We start from the raw sequence: 21,629 nt of genomic DNA on the forward strand, positions 1-21,629 counted from the left end.
ATAGACACTTTTTGGTAAAGATACAGATTACAAAATATACTTCAAAAACCATGCTAGCTAACTTGAGAACTGTTTTAGATATGTTATTAAGCAGCAGCATTTTATACAATAGAGAATAACATAGTGCTGGTTTTGGAAATATTCTACATTCAGAAAATGCTGTATTCCTACAAGAAGGATGGAAGTGATACATATTTACATGGATACAAACAAAGCAAGTGCAAAAAACCCATGGCTCTTCTACATTCTTTCTACCAATAAAAACACCTACGTTAGACACTTCCGTCGCTGTTGTTCAGGTCTTACATTTTGCTCATTCTCATGGAGAAAAACAAAAATGGAACTTCATATTTCATTGCAAGTATCTTCACAAGCAATTACTCTCCTGGCAAACTGTACTTCCAACACTTGTAACTGAACAAAACAAACAAACAAGAAAAACAAAACAAAACAAAAAACCCAAACCCAAACAAAAAAAAACTTCCTGGTATCTGCCAACTCCCCTTCCTCTCTCAGACTGCTTACATGAATGATTATTTTATTTTATCCTATGTATTCATATATTTGATGCAGAAGTTTATAGAAGCTCATCCTGTATTTGCTGCCAAAGCTTGGATGGAAAATTGGAAGTATAAAAAAACCAAAACAAAACACAACAAACCTGCACACATACACACAAAAATGAAAGAGATGAACTTTTGAGTTCCAACAAGCCCCATGCACTTTGCATGGTATAACTTTGATGGAAAATACATTAGAGTTGTTCACCCTGTAGACAATATATTTTGGCGGCCTTTGGTACAATGGCAGGAAGGCACTGTGGTGAAACATTCAGATAACTGAGGAAAGACAGAATTTCCTCATGTGCAAATATGGCTATCTTCCAGATAAAGTGAGAACAAATTACTCACAAAATGGTATTAACTCTTCTCAGGTTAAGCTAATGCTTCTACAGAAAGAGAGCACATTGTATTAAGTAACAAAATATTAATACTGGAAAAACGTTGCTCAGCGAGAACAGGAAATAATTTAGTATAGTATATTTTGAAGTTCTTCAGCCTAGCTGTATAATTTTAACATAGCAGTTTTCTTTTTAAAAAGAGACAACAACGCATAACACTATGTCTGAGGATACTCCTTTTCTCCAGAAATAAATATAAACGTGGGTAAAGCTGCATTATTAACTAAGTTGCATGTAAAAGCAGATAGAGGAGCACAGCCTGACCTCATGTAACTGTAAATAAAACCACTAAAATGTACTCTGTACTATATACATCTTATGAACCCTCGATCCAGTAGCTGGCTTCATGTGCCTGCACAGGTCTGCCTGACTGGAGCCAATTACAGGATCGTGACCCAGGAGTGTAATGGGGTTGTGTGTGTGTTCATATATCATCATATCTATATAATATAGCCATATAGGTGTGTGTGTGTGTAAATATATATAAATACACACACACACACATGGCTGTATTATATAAATACACATATATATCATCTACACTAACATATGTGCAGATTAATATCTATGCATTAAAAATGAGGAAGGAATACAGCTAAGACAAGTACAAGGAAAGCACTTGTAGCATGTTTGTTTGGTTGTTTTTTAAATTCTCTCCTCCTCTCTGTACCAAGGCGTCTGAAAGATGGTATAAGAGCAATAGGAACTTTGTCTTGTAAATAGCACTTGGCTCACAGGGACATTCTGCAGAGCAGCTTCTGTGGGAGCACTGTGGGGGCTCAGGGGTCTGCTGCCTGCCTGGATCCCTTTAGAGGTTTAAAAGACTTTGCTTATGTGTCTGCATTTTTCTTGTCTGCTTTATACATTTGTGCATTATAGTTAAAAACAGGAGAGTGATGCTTAAATAATCAATGGGGAACAGTGGCAAAAATAAAAATAATAAAAATAAAAATCAGTCAGTATCATGAACTGCATACTGCAATGGCTCATTGCAGGAGACAGTTGTTAGTGGGTTTGGTGGGTTGTTATCTGATTTAGAGCTCAGCTATTCATCTGTTTACAGAGTCTTATTGACAAGCAGTTGCTAGGGACAATCACCAAATAAGCAGCAGCAATTGTTTCAGACTACATCAGTGCATCTACAGATTTGAAAAGAAGTTGACAGTCTTATTTGATATCAGAAGATATAACTATCTGAGGAAAGTTTCCATCAGTTATTTGGGGGGTTTTGTGTTGTTTTGTTTTTAAGCTTCTCCAATATTTAACAGGTTGGATCAGAGAAATTAGTTGGTCAATTTTTGGTTCTGCCAAATGTGAATTCTGTGAAACCAGGAGACATGATTGGTCTGCTCAAAAACTGCAGCAAAGAACTTCTGACAGGCAACTTTTGGTTGGCCTGAGGCATTTTTCAAAATTGCAGAAAACTTCAGTTGCATTTAAAAAAAAATCCATAATGTCAGATTCTGGCAAACTGGCAGCATTAAAGCAATCCAAATTAACTTATTTGAGGCATGTGAGCCAGAGTACTATACAAGTGCTGTTTAATGATCAGTAATTCCCCTGTGCATAATTAATTTCAGCTTGTCTAAACATCAGATTTGCTTCTGTAAAAGTCAGTAATAAAAAAAAAAAACCTGTTACCTCTGCAGGTAACAGGCTTACTCTTGGCTAAGTTGCCATTCAGACTGATGAACCACGTGGAGCTCACAATATGAGCACCAGAACCAGGCATCCTCAGGCACTGACTTTGTGGTGTTGCTGAAATGGGACACAGGGGACTAATTTTTGTGACAAAAGGTTTGAGTCTCACCAAGTGGCCTAACACCTGCCAGCACTTGCTTTAGAACTGTAGCTGAGTGTTAGCAGCACCTCAAGGGGAAAAAAGAAGCAAAGTCCCCAAGGGGTGTTGTCAACACCAGCTTGAGATTTGCAATCAGAAATGGCTCTGCTCTGGTTCTGTCCCTAGGCTTAGCTGAATCCAGAGCTTAGAGCTGCTCTGGCTTCAGTTTAAGATCCACGGTTATAGATGAGTCCTAGGTCAGATGTTCTGGAAAGTCTTACAGCTTCTGTCTCTAAGTCTAAAACTGAAGACCTTGCAGAGTTTAAGTGACAGCTTTTAGTGGCAGACAACACATCCTTCTCAATACTCCTGAAGAGATTTCTGTTGAGCTGAGCACATACTCCACAGGGTTTGTGCAAGATCTTTCTTGCTCTATTGGGGAACCAATTAAGCAGCTGCTCTGCTGGTCTGCTCCACTCATGTAACCTAATTGCTGCTGTGGGTATGTTGGTATTCAGCAGGTCACTGTGAACCACTGAGAACAGGATGGATTCTCTGTTTTCTAGAACAGAGCTCAGGCTCTGTGCTCCAGTGTTCCTGATTTAGAAAACCAGAAAAAGATTACTACATATTTCCTACAATATTAAGTCTTTTATTGTACATTAATTATCTGCTCACGATGCCTTTTGTCACACTGTGGTAGCAACAACACAGCAAAATGTTCTGAAGTTGCTAGCTGTGCCACTGCAGGTGGCAGTGGTTATCTCTTGTGGTGAGCCTGTGTCAATACAGTATATTCTAATACATGAATACACACATAACAAAAATACTACCTCACATGGAAATTTAACCTTTCCAAAAACTGCTGGTAACTTTGCAAAGCTGAAGAGACAAGGTGAATATAAGTAAGCATATACTTTTTCTGGAACATATGATTTCTGTAAGATGCAATTATTTTCCTCTGCAGCTTGTAGGATTAAACATTACATCTGCTAAATGAGATAAGTTACAAGCCAGTAGCAGTTTCTATATGAAAATAAACAGCACCAATTTCTTTAAAAATATCCATGAGGTGTTCATAGGCTTACTAAATGTTAATAAGGCTCAATCGTAAAATTTTAGGATTTATTTTGACTCCTATTTTACCTTGGGACAGGTGTTGCAACTGCTGAACTGCTCTTTTCACTGATTCTCTGTGAGCATCCTTCTCCTTCGAATTCCTATCCAGCCTGACAAGAAAAATGAGGAAAATTTCTGCATTCAGCTGACATCAAGTGACTGAACTACTGATCACAGTGCTCAGAGTCAGAAAAAAAAGTCTTTTTAATCCCAGGCTTTTTAATAAAGGCTGAGCAAGCTTGGGTTGCCCCAGTTTCCTACAACAATAGAATTTCTCAAAAGGGCTTTGAAACCTGGAGAGCAAGTTGTTGTTAGTGACCCAAAAAATGTCATTATTCTTTTACAGAATATATTACTCTGTCTTCCCGTTTCCCACCCCACCCAAATAAGCACTAATATATAACCTCCCTTGCTTTGTGTGATGTTCAGGAGTGACATCTCACTTCTCACTTATTACTAAGATAGATTGATACATAGACAGATATTCTGCAGCAGGCTTGAAGAGTTTCCTCAGACAGATGCTCTGTTATATGAGAACAATACGATCTTTGGATGAAAGGAAGGGTGTCCTTCTCCATGTTTACAGAGAGAGGTGGTGAGCTGCTTAGTCAAGGCTGTCAGCTTGATGCCAATACATTGTTCCTTGCATTGAATTGGTGCCTTGAGATGAACAGTTAAGGAAGCAGGAGGTTGCAGGGGCATTGGAAGGACCTAAGAGGTCAGTTATGGAAGGATTCGGTAAAAGTTGTCACACAAATCTCTTCTTCTATGTCTGATTTCTGGCAGGGAGTCCAGAAAATTCCTTCCTGATAATTTCATTAACTGTGAAATAAAAGAATAAGGCATGTTAGAGCACTTTCAAAATTACAAGAAGTAAAACCAATTCTTGGGTGGTTTGCTGTTAAGCTGAAAATGTTCCCTGTGTATGTATAACATAATTTTAACAAAATTTACATCTATTAACCTAATTACCCAGACTACATATTTTTGAAAGGCCAGAGGGAAAGAGGGGGTTTACGCTGTGCTCAGCATGCTTCAAGTATCATAAAAACACATCTGACAAGTTGTACCACACATCCACTACATGCTATGTCCCTTATGTATGCAATGTTTTTCCTCTTTCCTCTTTGATCTATCAGTATCTGAGCATTTTAACATTTACTCTAGGCTGAAATAAGAATATTTTGAAAAGAGAAAGGCCAGATTTGGAAGCCATGTAGTAGACAGTGCTGAAAATACAGAGATTGCCATTCAGGTGAAAAAGTGCTGGCTTGTTTGTGTCTTGTTGTGTTGGTGTTTGCTTTTTCTTAAATCTTGCTGCAGAGACTCTGCTATATTTTTTTTTATAGCTTGTTTGTAGATTGTAGTATAAGGAAACTTCCTTGCACCACTATGAGCCTGGCACAGGCTTGTTATTAAAGCTTAAGACACTAAGGAATCTTGTTCTCTAAAAAAAAATCAGAACAATATTACATGTTATACACAATAGCCATTCTCTCCTGTCTGCCTGCCATGGCTACTTGCCTAAAGAACCCTTTGATACCTCCTGGACCAACTCTCTCTCTCTGGGCTGTACTTTCATTAAGAGAGGGAGACCTAAAACATGAGCATTTTGGTGCAAAACTCCAGAACTGCCTATTTTGGGGCTCCGTTACCCATGGAGCCCCTCAGTACCATAGTCACCAAGGGAGTCCACAGTACAGAAAACTGTTTACCTACTTTGATATTTTTCCTTTAAAACCAAAAGACCAAAGTTTTAAGGTTTCAGACCCCAGATCTAAATGGTTTCTCTCTGTATTTCAGGGCTCAGACAAGGCTTAATTCAAAACAGAAGACCCTCACCCAAGACTGGTTAATCCTCAGGTATGCAGCTCTAAGACTCCCCCATACTTACACCCATTTCTAACAAAATGTTTGTGAAAAAATTATAATTAACATAGTATTTCACCAATTCCCAACAATTAAAAAACCATGGTGTCTAATCTCTTATTGTCTCTGGAAGGGCAACATATATATTCATTTTTAGTAATTACAACTAGTAGTTTGAAAGCTCCCTTCACTCTTTATGAAATGGAATTTATCTCTGAGAAGTAAAATTTGTGTTTTACACAACACTCCATCTTATTTTACTGTATGGATGCCTGCTGTGGTGAGCTGTGCTGCTCAAGGACTGAGTATTTGCACAGAGCACAGGTGCTGGACAGCAGGAGCAGGGAGCCAGCCCTCTGCATAGCCTGGTAAAGTAAATTCTCCTGCAGAGACCCCATAGTCTGTGCCACACAAGGCAGTTTCCATTCCTCTGTACTAAAAAAATCCCACTGTTAACAGCCCAGAGTTTAGCTCTTTCTAATTCCTCTTTCTGATTCCAGCCAGGAAATGGGTGGTTTCAACCAGACTGATGATTCTTGGAGAGTGCAATAAAACCTGGCTGAGAACAGAACTCCTGCCTTCTCCTCCAGCCCAACCTTCTACCTGCCACCATCACCTGCTGGCTTCTACCAACCCTTTGGCTGAATGCTCATAGAACCCGTGTGGAGTATTTGGAGTGCTGCTGCTCTGCAGTGCAAGCAAGCAACCAGTGGGAGGTGAGGTTGGTCCACTTGCAAGCAAAAACCCTCCTTCAGCTCAGTTTCCTGTTTGCTCTACCCAGGAAATGAGAGGAGCAGGTCTTCAATGGAAATTTTTCACAGCCTCAGCTAAAAATAGCAGTGAGGTAAAAGAAGTGGGCACCCACTCTTATAGGGTCATTTCCTTTCTAAAAACAAGCGGGCTGTGACTGCAGGCTGATTTCTTTATCCACACGTTTGTTTCAGCAGTTGCTGTAACAAAAATCCTGTGTATGAGGTTCACTGAATCACCACTTGGGCAAGTATCAGAGCCAAGAGTCATTTTTGTCTAGGAAGGGTTAAAGAACAAGTGAAAAGTGAAGGGGTAATTAAATGGAGGTTACTAAACCTGCAGTCTTTTGAGGCATCCATTTTTGGGTTTGTTCCCAGCCATCTTTATGCAAAGTGAAATGGATGGTGCAGCACCAGCAGCCCTGGGGAGCTGGATCAGTGCAGGGACTGGGCAGGTTGGATGCTGTGGTAAAGGGCTTACTCAGGCTGAAAACTTCACTTTCCCTCCTGTGTACTGCATGGGAGGTCTGCAGCGGGTTTTGTGGGCTGAGGTTACAGGGGGACTACAGTCTGAAATGTGCTAAAAGGTTGCAGCAGAGCAGTGTGAAGTATTAACCCCACAGATGGGCTGCAGGACTGGGCTTGGGCACACTCCCTGCAAGCTCATGGGTGGCAAATGGGATTTTTGCTGTGAGGATCTGAATAACAGGAGAGCTTCCTCTTATCAGTTGGCCTGAACATCCTGTAGTCCCCTGAATTTCACCTGAATCCACATGGCAAGGAGATTAGGTGCAGTTTGGGCTGGGCAGAGCTGGTCTGGGAGGTCTAAGGGAAGGACATGGAAGTCCAGGACCATCCCAGCACAAGAAGTGGTAACCTGTAACAAAGCCCCATGAGTCTAATGAATATATATGGATCCCAAGGCACCACCTTGGGATCTCTCACCCAGCCCGAAGCCACTTCCAGACTGGGTCTACTGAAATCATGTATCTTTGGTGATCTGCTCTAGATTTAGAAGCATCTGGATCCAGATCCAGGTATAATCTCAGTGACTTGGGTTTGAACAGTAGGCTGAACAGAATGAACAAACTGAGACATATCTGAACTTCAGAGGAAGCTCAGATCATGTGCTGAGCTCACTATTCTGAACTCCAGCTCTCTCTTTTTTTTGGAAGCGTGGTTAAAATATATCTAGAGTATTGGTTCTCATTATTTGCTCATTTCTAGCCAAGAGGAAATGGAGATGATGTGATTAATAAATAAAACATTGCTATTTAAGGTGCCTGACATATGGTGGCTCTGGAGCACTCTGCTATTGATCCACTCAACAAGAGAGAATTGATTAAATGGGGCCATAAGGACTTACGTGAAGATAACAAAAGATTAAATTTTTTTTTTAAATACTGAAATTACATCTGACATCAGCTATCTAGACCAAGGAAATGCCTAGTTAGGCCTGAATCCCTTCAGCATATCCTCTGTTAGATACTGCTGTTTTATAACTATTACCACAGCCCTGGTGCTTGGAGATCCCCAACGTAGCTGAATGTGAGAGGATGGCTGAAATCACATGAGAATTCCTGTGCTTTCCTAATCCCTCAGCTTTCATGGGTTAGAGTCAGTCTCTTGGGCTCCATGACATTTAAGATTCTAATTCACATCTTCTGAGATAGAAATCTGGAGTCTATTCACTTGTGGGATGATAGTGGGTTGTCTGAGCTCTAACTAGTAGTCCCCAGGCAGGGAACAGTCTCCAGCTGCAGCTGGCACTGAGCCTGCAGGCTCCGTGTGGCTGATGAGCTACACACAGGCGTGCACACACGCTCGCACACACATCAGAGAGCAACTTTGCTGGCACTGCCCCACGGATCTGTCTGGAATAACATGGATGAAGCTGATGCTGTCACATCACTGCACCAGTGGCAGTGGCAGGGGTTTTGTTCTGCCTGCAAGAGTGAGGGTCTCAGCAAAGCTCAGCTCTCTGCACGTTCCAGGTTTGCTCGGCTGACACAGCCCAGAGAGGTTTTCCATGCAAAGCCAACACAAGACACGCAAGGAGGAAACTGATGGCATAACAAGGCCTGGGAAGAAAGCTGAATCCTGAATGTGTGCCCTCAAAACGTGACCAAGCAAACCATGCTCCTAACATGGCTCTAGCTGCTGCCTGGGAATGAGAGGATGCTTTAGCCCAGCATGCACAACCCCAGCTCTCCTTCCCTGCCCTTCCCGGCTTTGTGGTACCCAAGTGGGGAAGAAAATGGATGAAAAAAAAAATTTAAACGAAATTAAATAAGCTTTTAAACCCTCTAAGCCAAATAAAAAGGGGCGTGAATCTTTAATTGAAAAAATAAATAAATAAAGGTTAAGAGAAACACACAGCTGGAGAAAAGGCAGAAAAATACTAATTACCTTTCTTTTTGATTGCTTGGATCAAAGATCACAGTCATTCTTTTTCATATAATGTTTTGTATCCAGCTAAGGTGTGTATCTATCAGCTCTGAAAAAGATTTGCAAAACCATTTTTGAGAAAAAAAAAAAAAAGTAACTTTTGACCTATGTTGCAAGGCCAAATGTTACAGTTTTCAGCTACTCTTTCATTTTGTGGTTTAATTTATTAAAAGGACATTTCAGCATATACAGTACATAAGGCAGAACTTAACCGCTGACCTTTCTGTTTGCTCAGATCCAGCACTAGATTTTACTTTTTCCCCCCTTTTTTCTCAACTGATATTATCTAAAAATAAGTAGGCAAAAAAATTACACTTCTAAAATTGATCACAAAACATACACAAAATGCTGATAACTTGATCTGAGACTTCAGAGGCACAGGAGGTCCATGTGTCTTGTAAGTCAGGTCAAAGACTAGTCACTGCCTTTTGCAAAATTCACTTATATGATCATCTTAGTGGTCCAAATAAAACATGACACATTTATGCCAGATCAAAAGTCAGTCCCTTTTAAATAAGAGATCTAACCACTGTGACTGTGTAAAGTGGACTTTGCCTTAATTGTAAAGAACAGGGAATATATGTGCAAAGAAATTTTAAGAGTTGCACTCTTTGCTTCAAACACAAATAAAGCGAATTTTTTTTCTCATAAATGGCAATATTTAAATTTTTTTTCTGTCTTATCTTTTTAGATCTCTGTTGAATTCATCAAGAAATCATTTGGTACTTCTGCAAAACTGGAAATGTAAAAAAAAAATTCGCAATATTAAGGAGAAAAAAGTGCTTCTTAAAAACTAAGTTAATTCTGAGTGCAAGATTCAGAAGTTTCTTTGCTGCTGGATTTTGAGTGACTATATATAGAAAAGAAATATTTTACTTGGCTCCCTAAGACTGTGAAGCAGAACCTACCACTAGAACCTACCACTCAGTACACAGCGTGTTTTATATTCTGCATCCTGGAAAATCAGCTTTTGCAGATGCATGAAGAGCACCCAATTGACTGGTAAATACAAACTTAGGTGTATCAGGCACAAGCAGCTCAAACCCAACAAACTGTGCTGGGTAAAAATACAGAGGGGAGGGGATGGGGGCCAGGGGCTGTTTTATAAATCAACAGCAATGAAAGGATTCTTTCTGGAAAGCAGGGACATGTAACTACTAAGAAGATCTCAGTTGTAAAGCTTTACTTGAATTACATGTCAAAAAAAGGTTTTCCTCTTTAGTGAAATAATGCCAATAGACAGCACCCTGAAATTTTTCTTCCTTTTCCTGTTGATAATCTATGTAATCTATGTAAACTACAAACCTCTTCAATGCCATCCAGCCCTGTGGCAATCAGGTCATCTCCATTAATCAAGCAAACTTTTGGAAGATGTTACTGATGTCAAACTAAGTGGCAATTCAAGTCCCATGATGTGTTTTTTTGCTATAATAGTTTCAATAGACTCAAAACCCATTGGCATCTTTCCATGAACATTGTAATATAGATGTCTAATGAAAAACAGAATCTAAATAAAATGCATATTTTTTGGCTAAAGCCTGTCCTGAAATCAATATCTAAAATTCTTGTGATTCACAGAATCTGGATTTCACTTGTAAGAATCAACTATCCTCCCCTTTTATTTCAGTACAGTTCCTGAGTGAGGTGCAGTATTGAAAAAATTAAATCTCTGGTATTATCCTACCCAGAATCTTTAACAGGAAACTGGGTGTGCCTATAAGAAAATAGCAGAAAACAAAGACAGCATTTCTACTAAAAAAATCAAAATAAAACAAAATCAGTGTCCTGAATGCACATCAGAACTCTCAAGAAGGAAATACTCAAAATGCAAATATGTCTTTGACACTACTCTAGAAATGGCCAGGATTTTCTGAGTACTTTCATTACTCTCAGTGGGCTTCCAGAAAAGATCAACAGCCTTCCACTACAAAACAACAATGTTAAAACTGTCAGGACTGAGTGATAAAAGCAGAAGACTGGATAGTGGGACTGCAGAGCTTGGACCTCTGCTCTATCACCATCTTTGCCCTATTATCTTGGCCAAACTCAAAGTATCCCTGAAGGACCAGGATTTTTACAGGTTTGGTGTGGAAACTGTGGAAAGACTGTGCAGGTCATACTCAGGGAACTAAATAATACCTGCCTAGGTACCAGACAAAAGCCTCAAGTGATGATGACCTGCAGAGAATGAGCCTACACTGTGTGGATGTAGTAGAGGGCAGTAATTTTCCAAAGTCCCTACAGTGATGTTTCAAAGAGCTTTGATAGTTTACATGTCCAACTACAGAAAGCATGAGGTGCTGAGCTCACTTAGGCACCCAAAAATCCTAATACACAACAATTTAAGTTAACAACCTAAAAGCTTTAAACCTATAAATGTCAGGCAATATTGGAGTGCTAAATACCTCTCAATTTTTCGATCTATTTCTATTAGGAAATTAAGGCAACATAGGTACAGAGAACATTTTCAAGACAATCACTTGTTCTGACTTTACTGTATGGCATCTGAAATCAGGAGACTGAGCAGCATCCCTCAGTTTTGGGCACACTTTGTCTTGGGAGACCCTTTGTGAGCAGCTGCACAGATGCTCTCTCCACTGACTGTGTGGGAAGTCTGGGACTGTCATCCCTGGACAGTTGGTAGACTGAATAATTTCTTTCAGACAAGACAACCCTTTGCTTTTGTCTAGTCATGCATTATCCTCAGACAGAAGTTGTTACTCTGCAGTTCCCTCCAGCCACATTCTCCTCAGAGATACAAAGCCAAGTGACCAGTTATAAGGGTAGGAAAACAGTTTGTGAAACCTGTGCTGCTCTCCCTTTACTCCCTGCCGTACATGGAGCTGTTGGATGCTTGTTCTATTTGCCATGCATCACTTCAGCTTGTTACAACCTTGTAAATCAGTAATAAGTTGCAACTGAACCTGTAATTGATTAGTAAAAAATCATTACACTTCCATGGCCAGAGGACTTTCACACAGTTAATCAGTCAAGAAAAGAACTGGGTGTTAACTGGCTATTTAATTTCCTAGAAGAGCAGTTTATTGAGGCCCTATAGCAAGAGGACTGAAATCTGAAGTGCAAATAATATAAGGGAGAATTATATTGCATACAAATGACACAATCTCCTAGAGAAACAGGTGCCAAATGCCCTAAAGTGAGCTGAATGGCAGAATTCTAAGGCTGAGCAGGTGCCCTTCCTGGTGCTTTCTGTAATTTAATCCATTTGATCCATGACTGAATCTATCAGAAATCAGTGAGTTAAGTTTTCTTGGCAACTTCTCCATTAACCAGGAAACTGGGGTTGTGTGACAGCTGCAGGACACACACATGAGCTTTCTCATCCTGGATTGTTGACTGGAAGAGCAAGAGAGCAATTTTTGCTCCAGAGTGGGATTTCCTGATTGCTTACTGGATTTTGGTATTCAGCACATCACATGGGGAGCCCCTGGGGCTCATCTACAGAGTCTGTAGATGGTGTACACTGGTGTAAAACCCCTTAAATTATAGGATTTGCATCTTAGTTACTGCATGAGTACAAGGGGAAGAGGCACCCCATCACACTGGGGTGTTTCCTTCATTCTCATTTTCAGAACCCCTTTCTGCCCAGTCCAGAGCACTGCACATACTGAAACTGAACCATAGGGGTGCTCAGGGTGGCACCCAGTGCCAGGCACTGCCAATCTCATTCACTGATCACTTGACTGACTCTGAATACTAATGCTGACATTGCCAAGAACTACGTGAGTATGAAGGAAAATCCCTTGTATTAATTGAATTTGCTAAGACTATGATAAATACTCTGTTTATTTATGAGGGAAACCTTTTAAATCTGTTGTCATCACACAAAAGGCATAAAGGGACTGCAAAAAGATGCATTAGCTTTGTTCAGTTCTTCTACGAGTGTCAGCAGCCACTTTGGGAAGTGTACCTTGGAACTGGAAAACTAGATCAGCCTGGGCGTGATGAGGAACTCCAGGCCACCGTGGATTTGGTTTGTAGTAGCTTTCCATAACAAAGTCTTTTTTTAACTGACTTTCTTTCTGCTCACATATATTTAGATATGACTTTCAATCTGCAGCACTCTGATGCCAGATAGTTTTGGCTGAAATTGTAAGGGAAGGGACACATGTTTGTTTGAGTCATGCAGTTGGCTCTCGCTTGTTGAGAGTTAGCAACTTACTAAGAAAAAATGAAGTTTGTATTTAGTTTTAGTTAACATGAACCCAGACCAAATATTTCAAGTAGAATATGCATATAATAAATAAATACACAAAAATTTATAGAAGGGGATGGAGTTCATTTTCTTAAACCACATTAACTGGATAAACCAATAAAGAAATACAAGGCTGACACTACAGCTTAAGAAACACGATTTTTTCACTCCTAACTCTTGATCTAACTCAGCTGCAGCTGCTACAGAGCACAAGGGTGAACTGTGCTCATATCTATTTTCATGTGCGTGGTTTGGACCTTATGAATTTGCTACTTAACTGCTGAGAGCAGCAGTGCCATTTGGTATGAAGACACACTTCTTTTAGATTAAAAACAGCAAAACCAGAGGAGGTTGGTGCTGATTTTTTTTCCTACAGTAGCTTGCACCTCATGGTTTAAAAGCTAATGAAACTGATAGTAAATACCACAATGCCTCTAAAATAGTAACTGCTGTCAGGAAAAGCACACAAGAGATAGCACTATTTATCCACATGTCACCTTGCAGCTTCACCATTCTCCTAGACATAACGTATTTACTAAGAGCTGATATGAGTCATCCAGAGAAGTGTTTCAAAAAAAAAGAGAAAAAAGAGAATGGATGGGAGAAAGCTATTTTTTTACAGGAAATAATTGGAGGGGGGGGTGGTAGGAACTGAAGAACAGTTACAGCACACTCAGCATTAGCTGAAAGTAACAAGAATAGGCAATACTGCTGCTTCCTTCATTTCTGTCACAAAACAGAACTAGCAGAACAAATATTGAACAAATATTGTTTCAGTTCAATATTTATTATTCCCCTTGTTTGGGGAAACAAACCATTTAACAAATATTTAATTAAGGGGAAACAAACCATATTATCCTTCCCATTAGGCAGTTTTGCAGGGGATGAACAGTCAATAATGTAATATATTTTCTTCCCTTGAGCATTGGCGCTTACGTCTATTAATCCACAAAAATATTTACTGGCTCTAGTTCTCTGGCATCTTATCTTCTGCATGCGTCTCTGCTGAAGGGCTTGTGGGTTCTTGCAGAACTCAGGCCTCTCCAGCAAACTGGGTTTCCCTCTGAACATGTCTGAACAGAACATTGAGCCTGGTCCTCATGAGAAAAGAGCCAGCAGAAAATCCCTGTCCCAAAGATACAGGGAAGATACAAGTGGCCTAAGAACAATTTTGCCAGAGAAACCAAGCACTCCCCTGGAACAGGCATGCAAATAGCCTTCTGCTTGCAATTACTCTGCTTTCACAAACAACTTGGGAACAGTGAGCACAAAGAAGGCATATGTTTCTTATGTGCCTTATTTTAAAGAGGATTATGGGCAGTAGGTGCACTGTTCATAGCGAAAACGCTGAGCGCAGAACACATGAAATCACTTTTGCACACAGATTATTTCTTTATCACGACTCCACATCCTTCAGCAAATCCATGTTTGTGGCCAGATCCTTCCCTGCTTTGCGTTAGGCATGGAATGGCAAATGCTGTGGTAGGAGCCCTGGTATCAGGATCTGCTTCTGCAGGCAACAGGAAGGGATCAGCACCACTACAAATGTCTGAGAGGTCTTAGCAATCAGAGTCTAGGGCAGCTGAGCACCCAACCTTGGGGCTACAGTTATGAGTCCAAAATCAGCTGGAAAAAATCCAGGCCATTAAATATTTGAGCGGTTACTGACACAGTGTTCACATCTAGCAAGGTCAAGGAGGTGCCACATATAAGATACTGTGTGTCTGCCCACATCCATCTGTTTGCTTTTATTCTGCACTTTAAGTCCTTTGAGGCAGGAACTGCCTTTTTAACTTCAGAGTCAACACAGCATCTGCCAGATTGGAGTTCTCTTCTGTGCAGGGGTTTAAAATATAAAATAATGTAATAATAAAAAGACTACATAATACTATAGAGTATATGTATAAATCAGAGACCATTATGAGCAGAGAGAACTAATTATAAAGGACTAGAAAATGGAGTGCAAAAGACCATGGGTAACAGATCCTGTAACTGACTTGGCATTTTACCTCAAGGCCACCAACACCTGTCAATAGATGGCTTGAGAGAGTAAGAAAAAGGTATTTGCATCATCTAAAGATTTCAAACTTTGAGGCAACGGCACAAACAAGAAACCTTTTGTTCTCCACATGAAAAGAAAAGGGGGTGATATAAATTACCAGTAATAAAGCAAACTCCTTGATGCCCCATAGCTGTTGAGGTGACTGTCTTCAGCTGAAGTACAGCCAGTACTACTGAGGTTGGGCAATTCCCAACCTCACCACAATAGCAATAACCTACATTTGTTTAGAAATTAGCCCTCAATTATTTGCAGATCTCCCATCCCAGTTCCAGATCAAGATGTAGGAACAACCACCCAAAGCGAATGCCCTAAGGAATTCTTTCTGGGAGTTAATGATGAGCTATCCCAAATTTTCCAGCTGTGAGGTCTGAGAGCGGAAGGTGAAATACCACACTTATTGCAGCATCTCAGGGGCCTGCTGCAAGACACTGCAAGTACCTAGCAAGACCATCCTAATCACTCCCAAGTTCTCATCAGCTCTATGACAACATTCTCCTTTACACAGGGGTTTGTACAGCCAGCTCAACAGCTCTACATTTCTAACTCATACTGAACCTATTACATTGCATTTAAGCACCCATTGCTACATTTCCTGGGCAAATTCCAGCCAAACAATGAAGGCTTTGGAATCTCATTAAAACATTCTCTTGCCTAAAATAAAGATAAAATTTGCTTACGTTTACTATGATCTCATCTGACTACAGATGAGCGTTCTGAGAACACAGAAGCAATTGGCAGGCTGTCCTCTCGGCTAGGCACACAGATTGAATGGGAATACTGTTTGTCCTGCAGTTGGGGAACCAGCCACAGACAGCTGGAAAACACAGTAGCAGCAAAGCTGAAGGCCAAGATCGCCATAACTCTTTCTGAACAGTCTCAGAAGGAGAGTGACTGCCAACATGAATGAAATGCCCCAGCTAACACACACAGCATAATGAAACATATGAAGCCACTGGATGTCTTCTGTAAGACCAGATTTTTAAAGGTGTTTTGGCAGCTGACTCAATCACTGTGGATTAGATATCCATCCACTCCTTAAAAAATTAAACACACACAGAGTCAACATGCACCACCCTGCAGAATCTGGCTCAGATGGTACCCAACATCTCCTTGACAGAGGAAATGGAACAAGTGTTGGGGAATACCAAGCGAGGATGGTCTAGGACAGAAGTGGGAGTTCTGGAAGTCCTGTAAGTCCTGAGGCTCAGAGAATTGGCTCTGGGCTGTAGCATGTGCTGCAAAGCCCATCCCAGGCAGCATCCCCAGCACTGCAGGACTGCCTGGCAGGGAGTGTGGGTGCAACACTTCAAACCAGGCTGGAATTATTCAGTGGCCATGGCATTGCTGGACCCGGCAGCAGCAGAACAAGCAGGTGCCTGGCAGAGGGGTGGGAATATTCCAGGTACTACAAAAATGTCACATCAAGAGACTTAAAAAAGAAAGTAATATACTGGTGGGACAAGAAGCTGGGTCTTCCCTGTTTTCAGCCGAGAAGTTAAAATGCATTCAGGTTTAAGTGGGTGGTTAGGCCATAGTGACTTCAGAGCAGGCTCATGGTGCAGTGGGTGCTGGCAGAGGGCAGGAGGACTATTATAGAAGTGAAAATTCAACCACTTTGTACTGGCAGTGACTCATGACCTTGGGAGAGCCTTGTCAGGCAGATCTCACAGCCAAGCCAGCAGCCAAAATCCCTGCAGGGCCCTTCAGCACAGAGGGTGGGAGCACACTCTACCCTGGCTGTGTCATGGGTCACATAAATGGGGCTTTCCTCTCAAGGGGTGCCCTTAACATCACTGTAATCAACACTAAAAATAATAGCACAGTTTATAGTTGGTCTGGAAATCACCACTGCAAATACTAACAGTCAGCAGAATCTCCAGAACTGGTTTGGTCACTGCTGACCCCAGATGACATCTGAAGGATGATCAGGATGGAGAGGGCTGAAGACTTTTGGCCACAAAGCCAGAGGCAATTTTTATGGTTCAAGATGGTAACCATTTCCAGCAAGCACCCTCCCATTTCTCATCACCTGTGCCAGGTGCCCCAGAAACATCCCCCAGTTGCATTTCTTCTTCACCCACTTGTGCAAGGTGCTCAGCCTGACCATGCTGCTGCATGGGGGACAAGAGGCAGCATGCCAGTGGTTGGTTTGGGCTTCTTTTTTTTTCCTTGATTCAGAAATGTCATCTGCATCCAGCTGTTAGTATTTTGGAAATCTGCTGGGCTTTGTTTTCCTCATGTGGTTCAAGTGTGGCTGATACTCCAGCTGCAAAGCCCCTGGCAGACAGGGAGCATGCTTTAAAGCAACTGTACATGAAAGCCCATGTCCTGGCCAGCACCTCCTCTCCTGGGAGCACCCTGAGGCTCCCCTGGGGTCCTGGGAGCAGCCTTCTCGTCACTCTAATGGGAACAGTGCTCTACTCCACTGCAACCACACCGGATGAGAGTGTGGTGATCAGGAACTGCACAAATGAGTAACTATCAACTGACGTGGCAGAGAAAATATTTTAGTTACAGCCAACAGCATCCTGACCTCAGCTTCTGCTTCTTCTGAAAGCATGGCAATGCTCAGGCCTCAAACTGCAGCATAATAAACATACTGTAAAGTGACAGACTTCAAAAACACTAAGTCAGTGCTAGCCGCTTTAAGGGTTTTTTGCCTTTTTTGGAGAATTTTTTGTTTTTAAAATCCCATATTGTCATAAGTATAATCTATGTTATCTGAAAAAAAAACAAAAAAAAAACCAAACCCAAAAAACAAAAAAAAACATGATTCAGCACCAGAGAAGGTTATCCATTAATGAGGGTAATGCACCCTTTCCTTCCACAATGCTTCTCCCACGCCTGGTTCAGTTGCCTGCTCTCTCTTTCAGCCACAATAATCCCCTCATCTGTCCCCCTACCCCAGAGCAGACACCTCTGCTGGAGCCACAGAATGGATGGATCCAGAGTGCCTTGAAAGGGCAGGAGAGATTTCAGCAGGTTATGAGGAGGTGGGGGCTTGCTGAGACTGATCTTCAAGAAACAAAGGGGGTGGGTTATATGTGCAAAACCAAGGTGATTAAACAAAGTTAAGGGACAGGGTTTTATTAGTTAAATAATTCTTCCACTTGACAGCTGAATCCCAAGTCCCACATTTTTAGCCACCTAACTCTAACTCAGTCAATCAGTGACAAGGACAAAACCATCCCTTACTGAATAGTCAGATAAACACAAACCACCACAAAATGCAGCTGATCACATAACTGGTCCTTACATACCTCTCCCTCCCAAGTAATCATGGAAACAACATTGGATGATTAATAACCCCTGATGATTATATTTACCAAGTAAGCCATAAAAGAAAGTATAAGTGATAGAAAAGTGTAATTGCTGCAGCAGTGCCTCTCAGTGACATGCAGATGGGTGCTTTCCCAGCAGGTGTAGGACTGTCCCCAGAGGCAGTGACACTGCAGAGCCATGCTCCTGCAACCTAAAGCCTCTGCCTGCCCAAAGCCTCAGGGAAAAAGGGTAGATAAATTCTTCTCTAGAGAAACTCTAACTCCAGCAGATGATAATCACAAAGTAGTTGAGGTTAATGAAAGAAAAAAATATCTAATGTGGGCTGGCTGTAAGGTCACTAGACCAGTAAAGAAGGGATTACTCTAATTTCCCTTTTACCTGGAAAGAAAAATAAACTGAAAAAAAACATAATGACCCTATTACCTCTTTAAAGGGTTGGAAAAAACCTGTCTGAGAAGGGAGATAGTTGAAAACACCTCCCTGAAGATGTGCTGTTTTCCATCCCCCCATAAGCAAACCTTGGTGTGTCTTTCACCAGGGCTGGCCTGGATGCAGGCACTGCACAGCACGGCAGAGGCGGGGCAGGGAGCAAGAGGAGTGAAGTTTGCTGTGCTGTCCAGAAGATGAAAACACTACTGCTGTTTATAGAGGGAAACCCAATTCGTCAGCCCAAATGAATTCCTGTGCTAATCCATGCAGGCTTCATGTTTTCCACCAGCCCCAGCCACTGTAAAGGCTATCTTTAGGAGGCACAGTGTGTTTGGAAGGGAGCAGCTGGAAAGAGGGGACATTTATGCCAGCTTGGAAGGCTTTCTGGTATGGAAAAAGAGGAATGCTCTCTTGGGTCTCCCCACAAAATTAAAGCATCTTCATCCAGAGGAATACGATGCCAAGCACAACAAACAAAAGAGGCTTTCCCCAACTCTCCTGGGCAGCCTCACTCCAGGGTTCACAATGGTTTCCATAGAACTTATTTTGCTATCATAACAAATTCAACCTATCCAGGCGTGATGGTGCACACTGTTTTCTAAAGACAAGAAAATTAATTTCCTCACTTACTTGCCTGCTAAAGCATTTTTGTCTAGGTGCCACAGTCAGGGAGTCCCCAGATGGCTACTGCATCTGCCTGTCAGCTGAATGCACCATACACCTTGAAAAGAAAAATCCTCGAGAGGTTTTGGTCTGTGTACACTGCGTGATGGGAGTCACTCTGCTGCAGAGGAGGGGGGACAGGGTGCCCTTGGCTCATCACTCTCTCAGTCCTCAGACTCTGATGCTCCCAAGCTGAGCTGGCCTCAGCACAGCCTGGCTGCATGCAGCAACACGAGCTCCCTGTACTAAGCCATCCATCCATCAGCTGCATGCATCTCTCACTGCATACAGGAGAGGAAATGAATGTCTTGGTACAAGGACCACACTCTGTTGAAATGCTTGTAAATACTACACTCCAACTGTGATTATTGGCCTAGGTTATTTGCATGGCTGGGGTATGCTCCCCAGGAATGAGAGCTGCACTGGAATGTCACACGTGGAGAGGTTTCTTCCAGTTTTTCTGCAGACTCTCACACTCAGCAGTGGTTTTTGGAAAGCAGAGATATTTTTCTGCATAGCAGAAAAAGTGGGAGGAGCATGTAATGCTACATCTAAATGAAGATCAGCATCAGAAAAGCCTGAATTTTGGGGAAGTCTTAACCTTGACCTAAAACTTGCACTAGTTTTTAAGATGGGAAGACCTATGAAACGTCACCACATATAAAATAAAGCTCCACAGATATTAATTTCTAAAACAGATGCAATATTAGTTTTGTGTGTTTTCTGTTTTACTAATAGCTGGTAAAATTTATACTGAAGAAGGATATGTATTAAAATAAATGGTATTTTTTTTAAAAGGAAACATATCTGAAATCATAGATTCAAGGACATGAAGAACTGCTCTCATGTAACCCACCCTCCCCAGCTGAAAATCTCACCCTAAGGTTTGTCTGCTGGAAATCAGTATCTGATGTGTTCCAAGGAAGAAAACATCATCCCACTCAGAGCAAATGCACATGTGTGGAGAAGAAACCAGACAAGAAAAAATTATTCTTAAGGAAAAAAAGACCCACAATTACTGTATGTAATTAAAACATACATTTCTAAAAGTCCTCCTCTGATTTGCCTCAGTTCTGGTCCTTTGCAAAGGCTCCAACCTTTGCAAACATCCTTTTTTTTTAACCAAAATTATAATTAGTTCATATCCAGTGAGTTGGACTGAGAGACTTGCCCAAGTCCTAAGCAAAGCTTCCTAGGTTGGTGACCATTCACCTATAGGAATGCTGGGCCTTACTTTGAAGTGGCTTTGGCAGACCTGTGAAATGTGATGAAAGCAGGGGTACAGCAGTGCCCTGTGTGCCCCAGCAGTGCCCCTAAGCCTCTAAGGCTGAGCTGGTTGGATGTACCCCAACCACACAGACAGAGCCTCTGAGGGCAGGTATCTTTCAAAGCTGAGACCTTCACAGACACTTTTGGAGAAGAGCCCTGTCGCCTCCTGGTAAGAAACAAAAACCCCAAAGCAGGCTGGTGAGGACCCAGCACAAACTGTGGGAGGTATCTGACCATAAAGAAAATGCAGTATCTGGTACATCATTCATCTCCCTCTGACCTTGTGGCTACTGAGTCTCCTCGAACTGAGCTCTGACAAAATAACTTATGCTGTGTTGCTCATAATGACAGATAGTTAACCCAGGGAGGTTTAACTGGCACAGCACTTTCACCATTGACCCCATACTTCTAAAATGCCCCCCTTCATTTAGTAATTATCATTCTTTCCAAAGAAACTTAGAAACCACCTAAATAAACCACCATCGATTGAGACATTGCAAATGTTGTAAGATTCATTCATGTGCCTCACTATTTGTCCTACATTTGACTCAATTCATTCACAGATGATGAAGTCATTCATCATTAAGAAACCAACCACACCACAATTTGGGAATCTTTGACTAGACTCCCCTGGCAGAGATGATCAGAAGGAATTATTGCAAACTCACACTCCTCTAATTTACTGATGCTTTAGCCCTCACCCATATTATTTTCTGAACATTAAAAGCAAAGATTTGGAGTCCTTGCACAAAGGCACAGCAAGTCAACACATAAGCACTGAA

At 41.5% G+C, this 21,629-nt stretch overlaps 1 protein-coding gene across 1 annotated transcript in view; it reads right to left on the minus strand.

The window, feature by feature from the left end:
- Positions 1-3,821: 3,821 nt before the first annotated feature.
- The window catches only part of NFATC2 (nuclear factor of activated T cells 2), a 79,640-nt gene continuing 61,832 nt past the window's right edge, over positions 3,822-21,629 (minus strand). Inside the window, 1 exon segment of the mRNA XM_030463293.1 lies at positions 3,822-4,682. Within this exon segment, the coding sequence (XP_030319153.1) occupies positions 4,627-4,682 (56 nt within the window). The 3' untranslated portion in view covers positions 3,822-4,626.

This window comes from Calypte anna, chromosome 20 (assembly GCF_003957555.1).
Source record: "Calypte anna isolate BGI_N300 chromosome 20, bCalAnn1_v1.p, whole genome shotgun sequence".
In the NCBI taxonomy this organism is placed as follows: domain Eukaryota; kingdom Metazoa; phylum Chordata; class Aves; order Apodiformes; family Trochilidae; genus Calypte; species Calypte anna.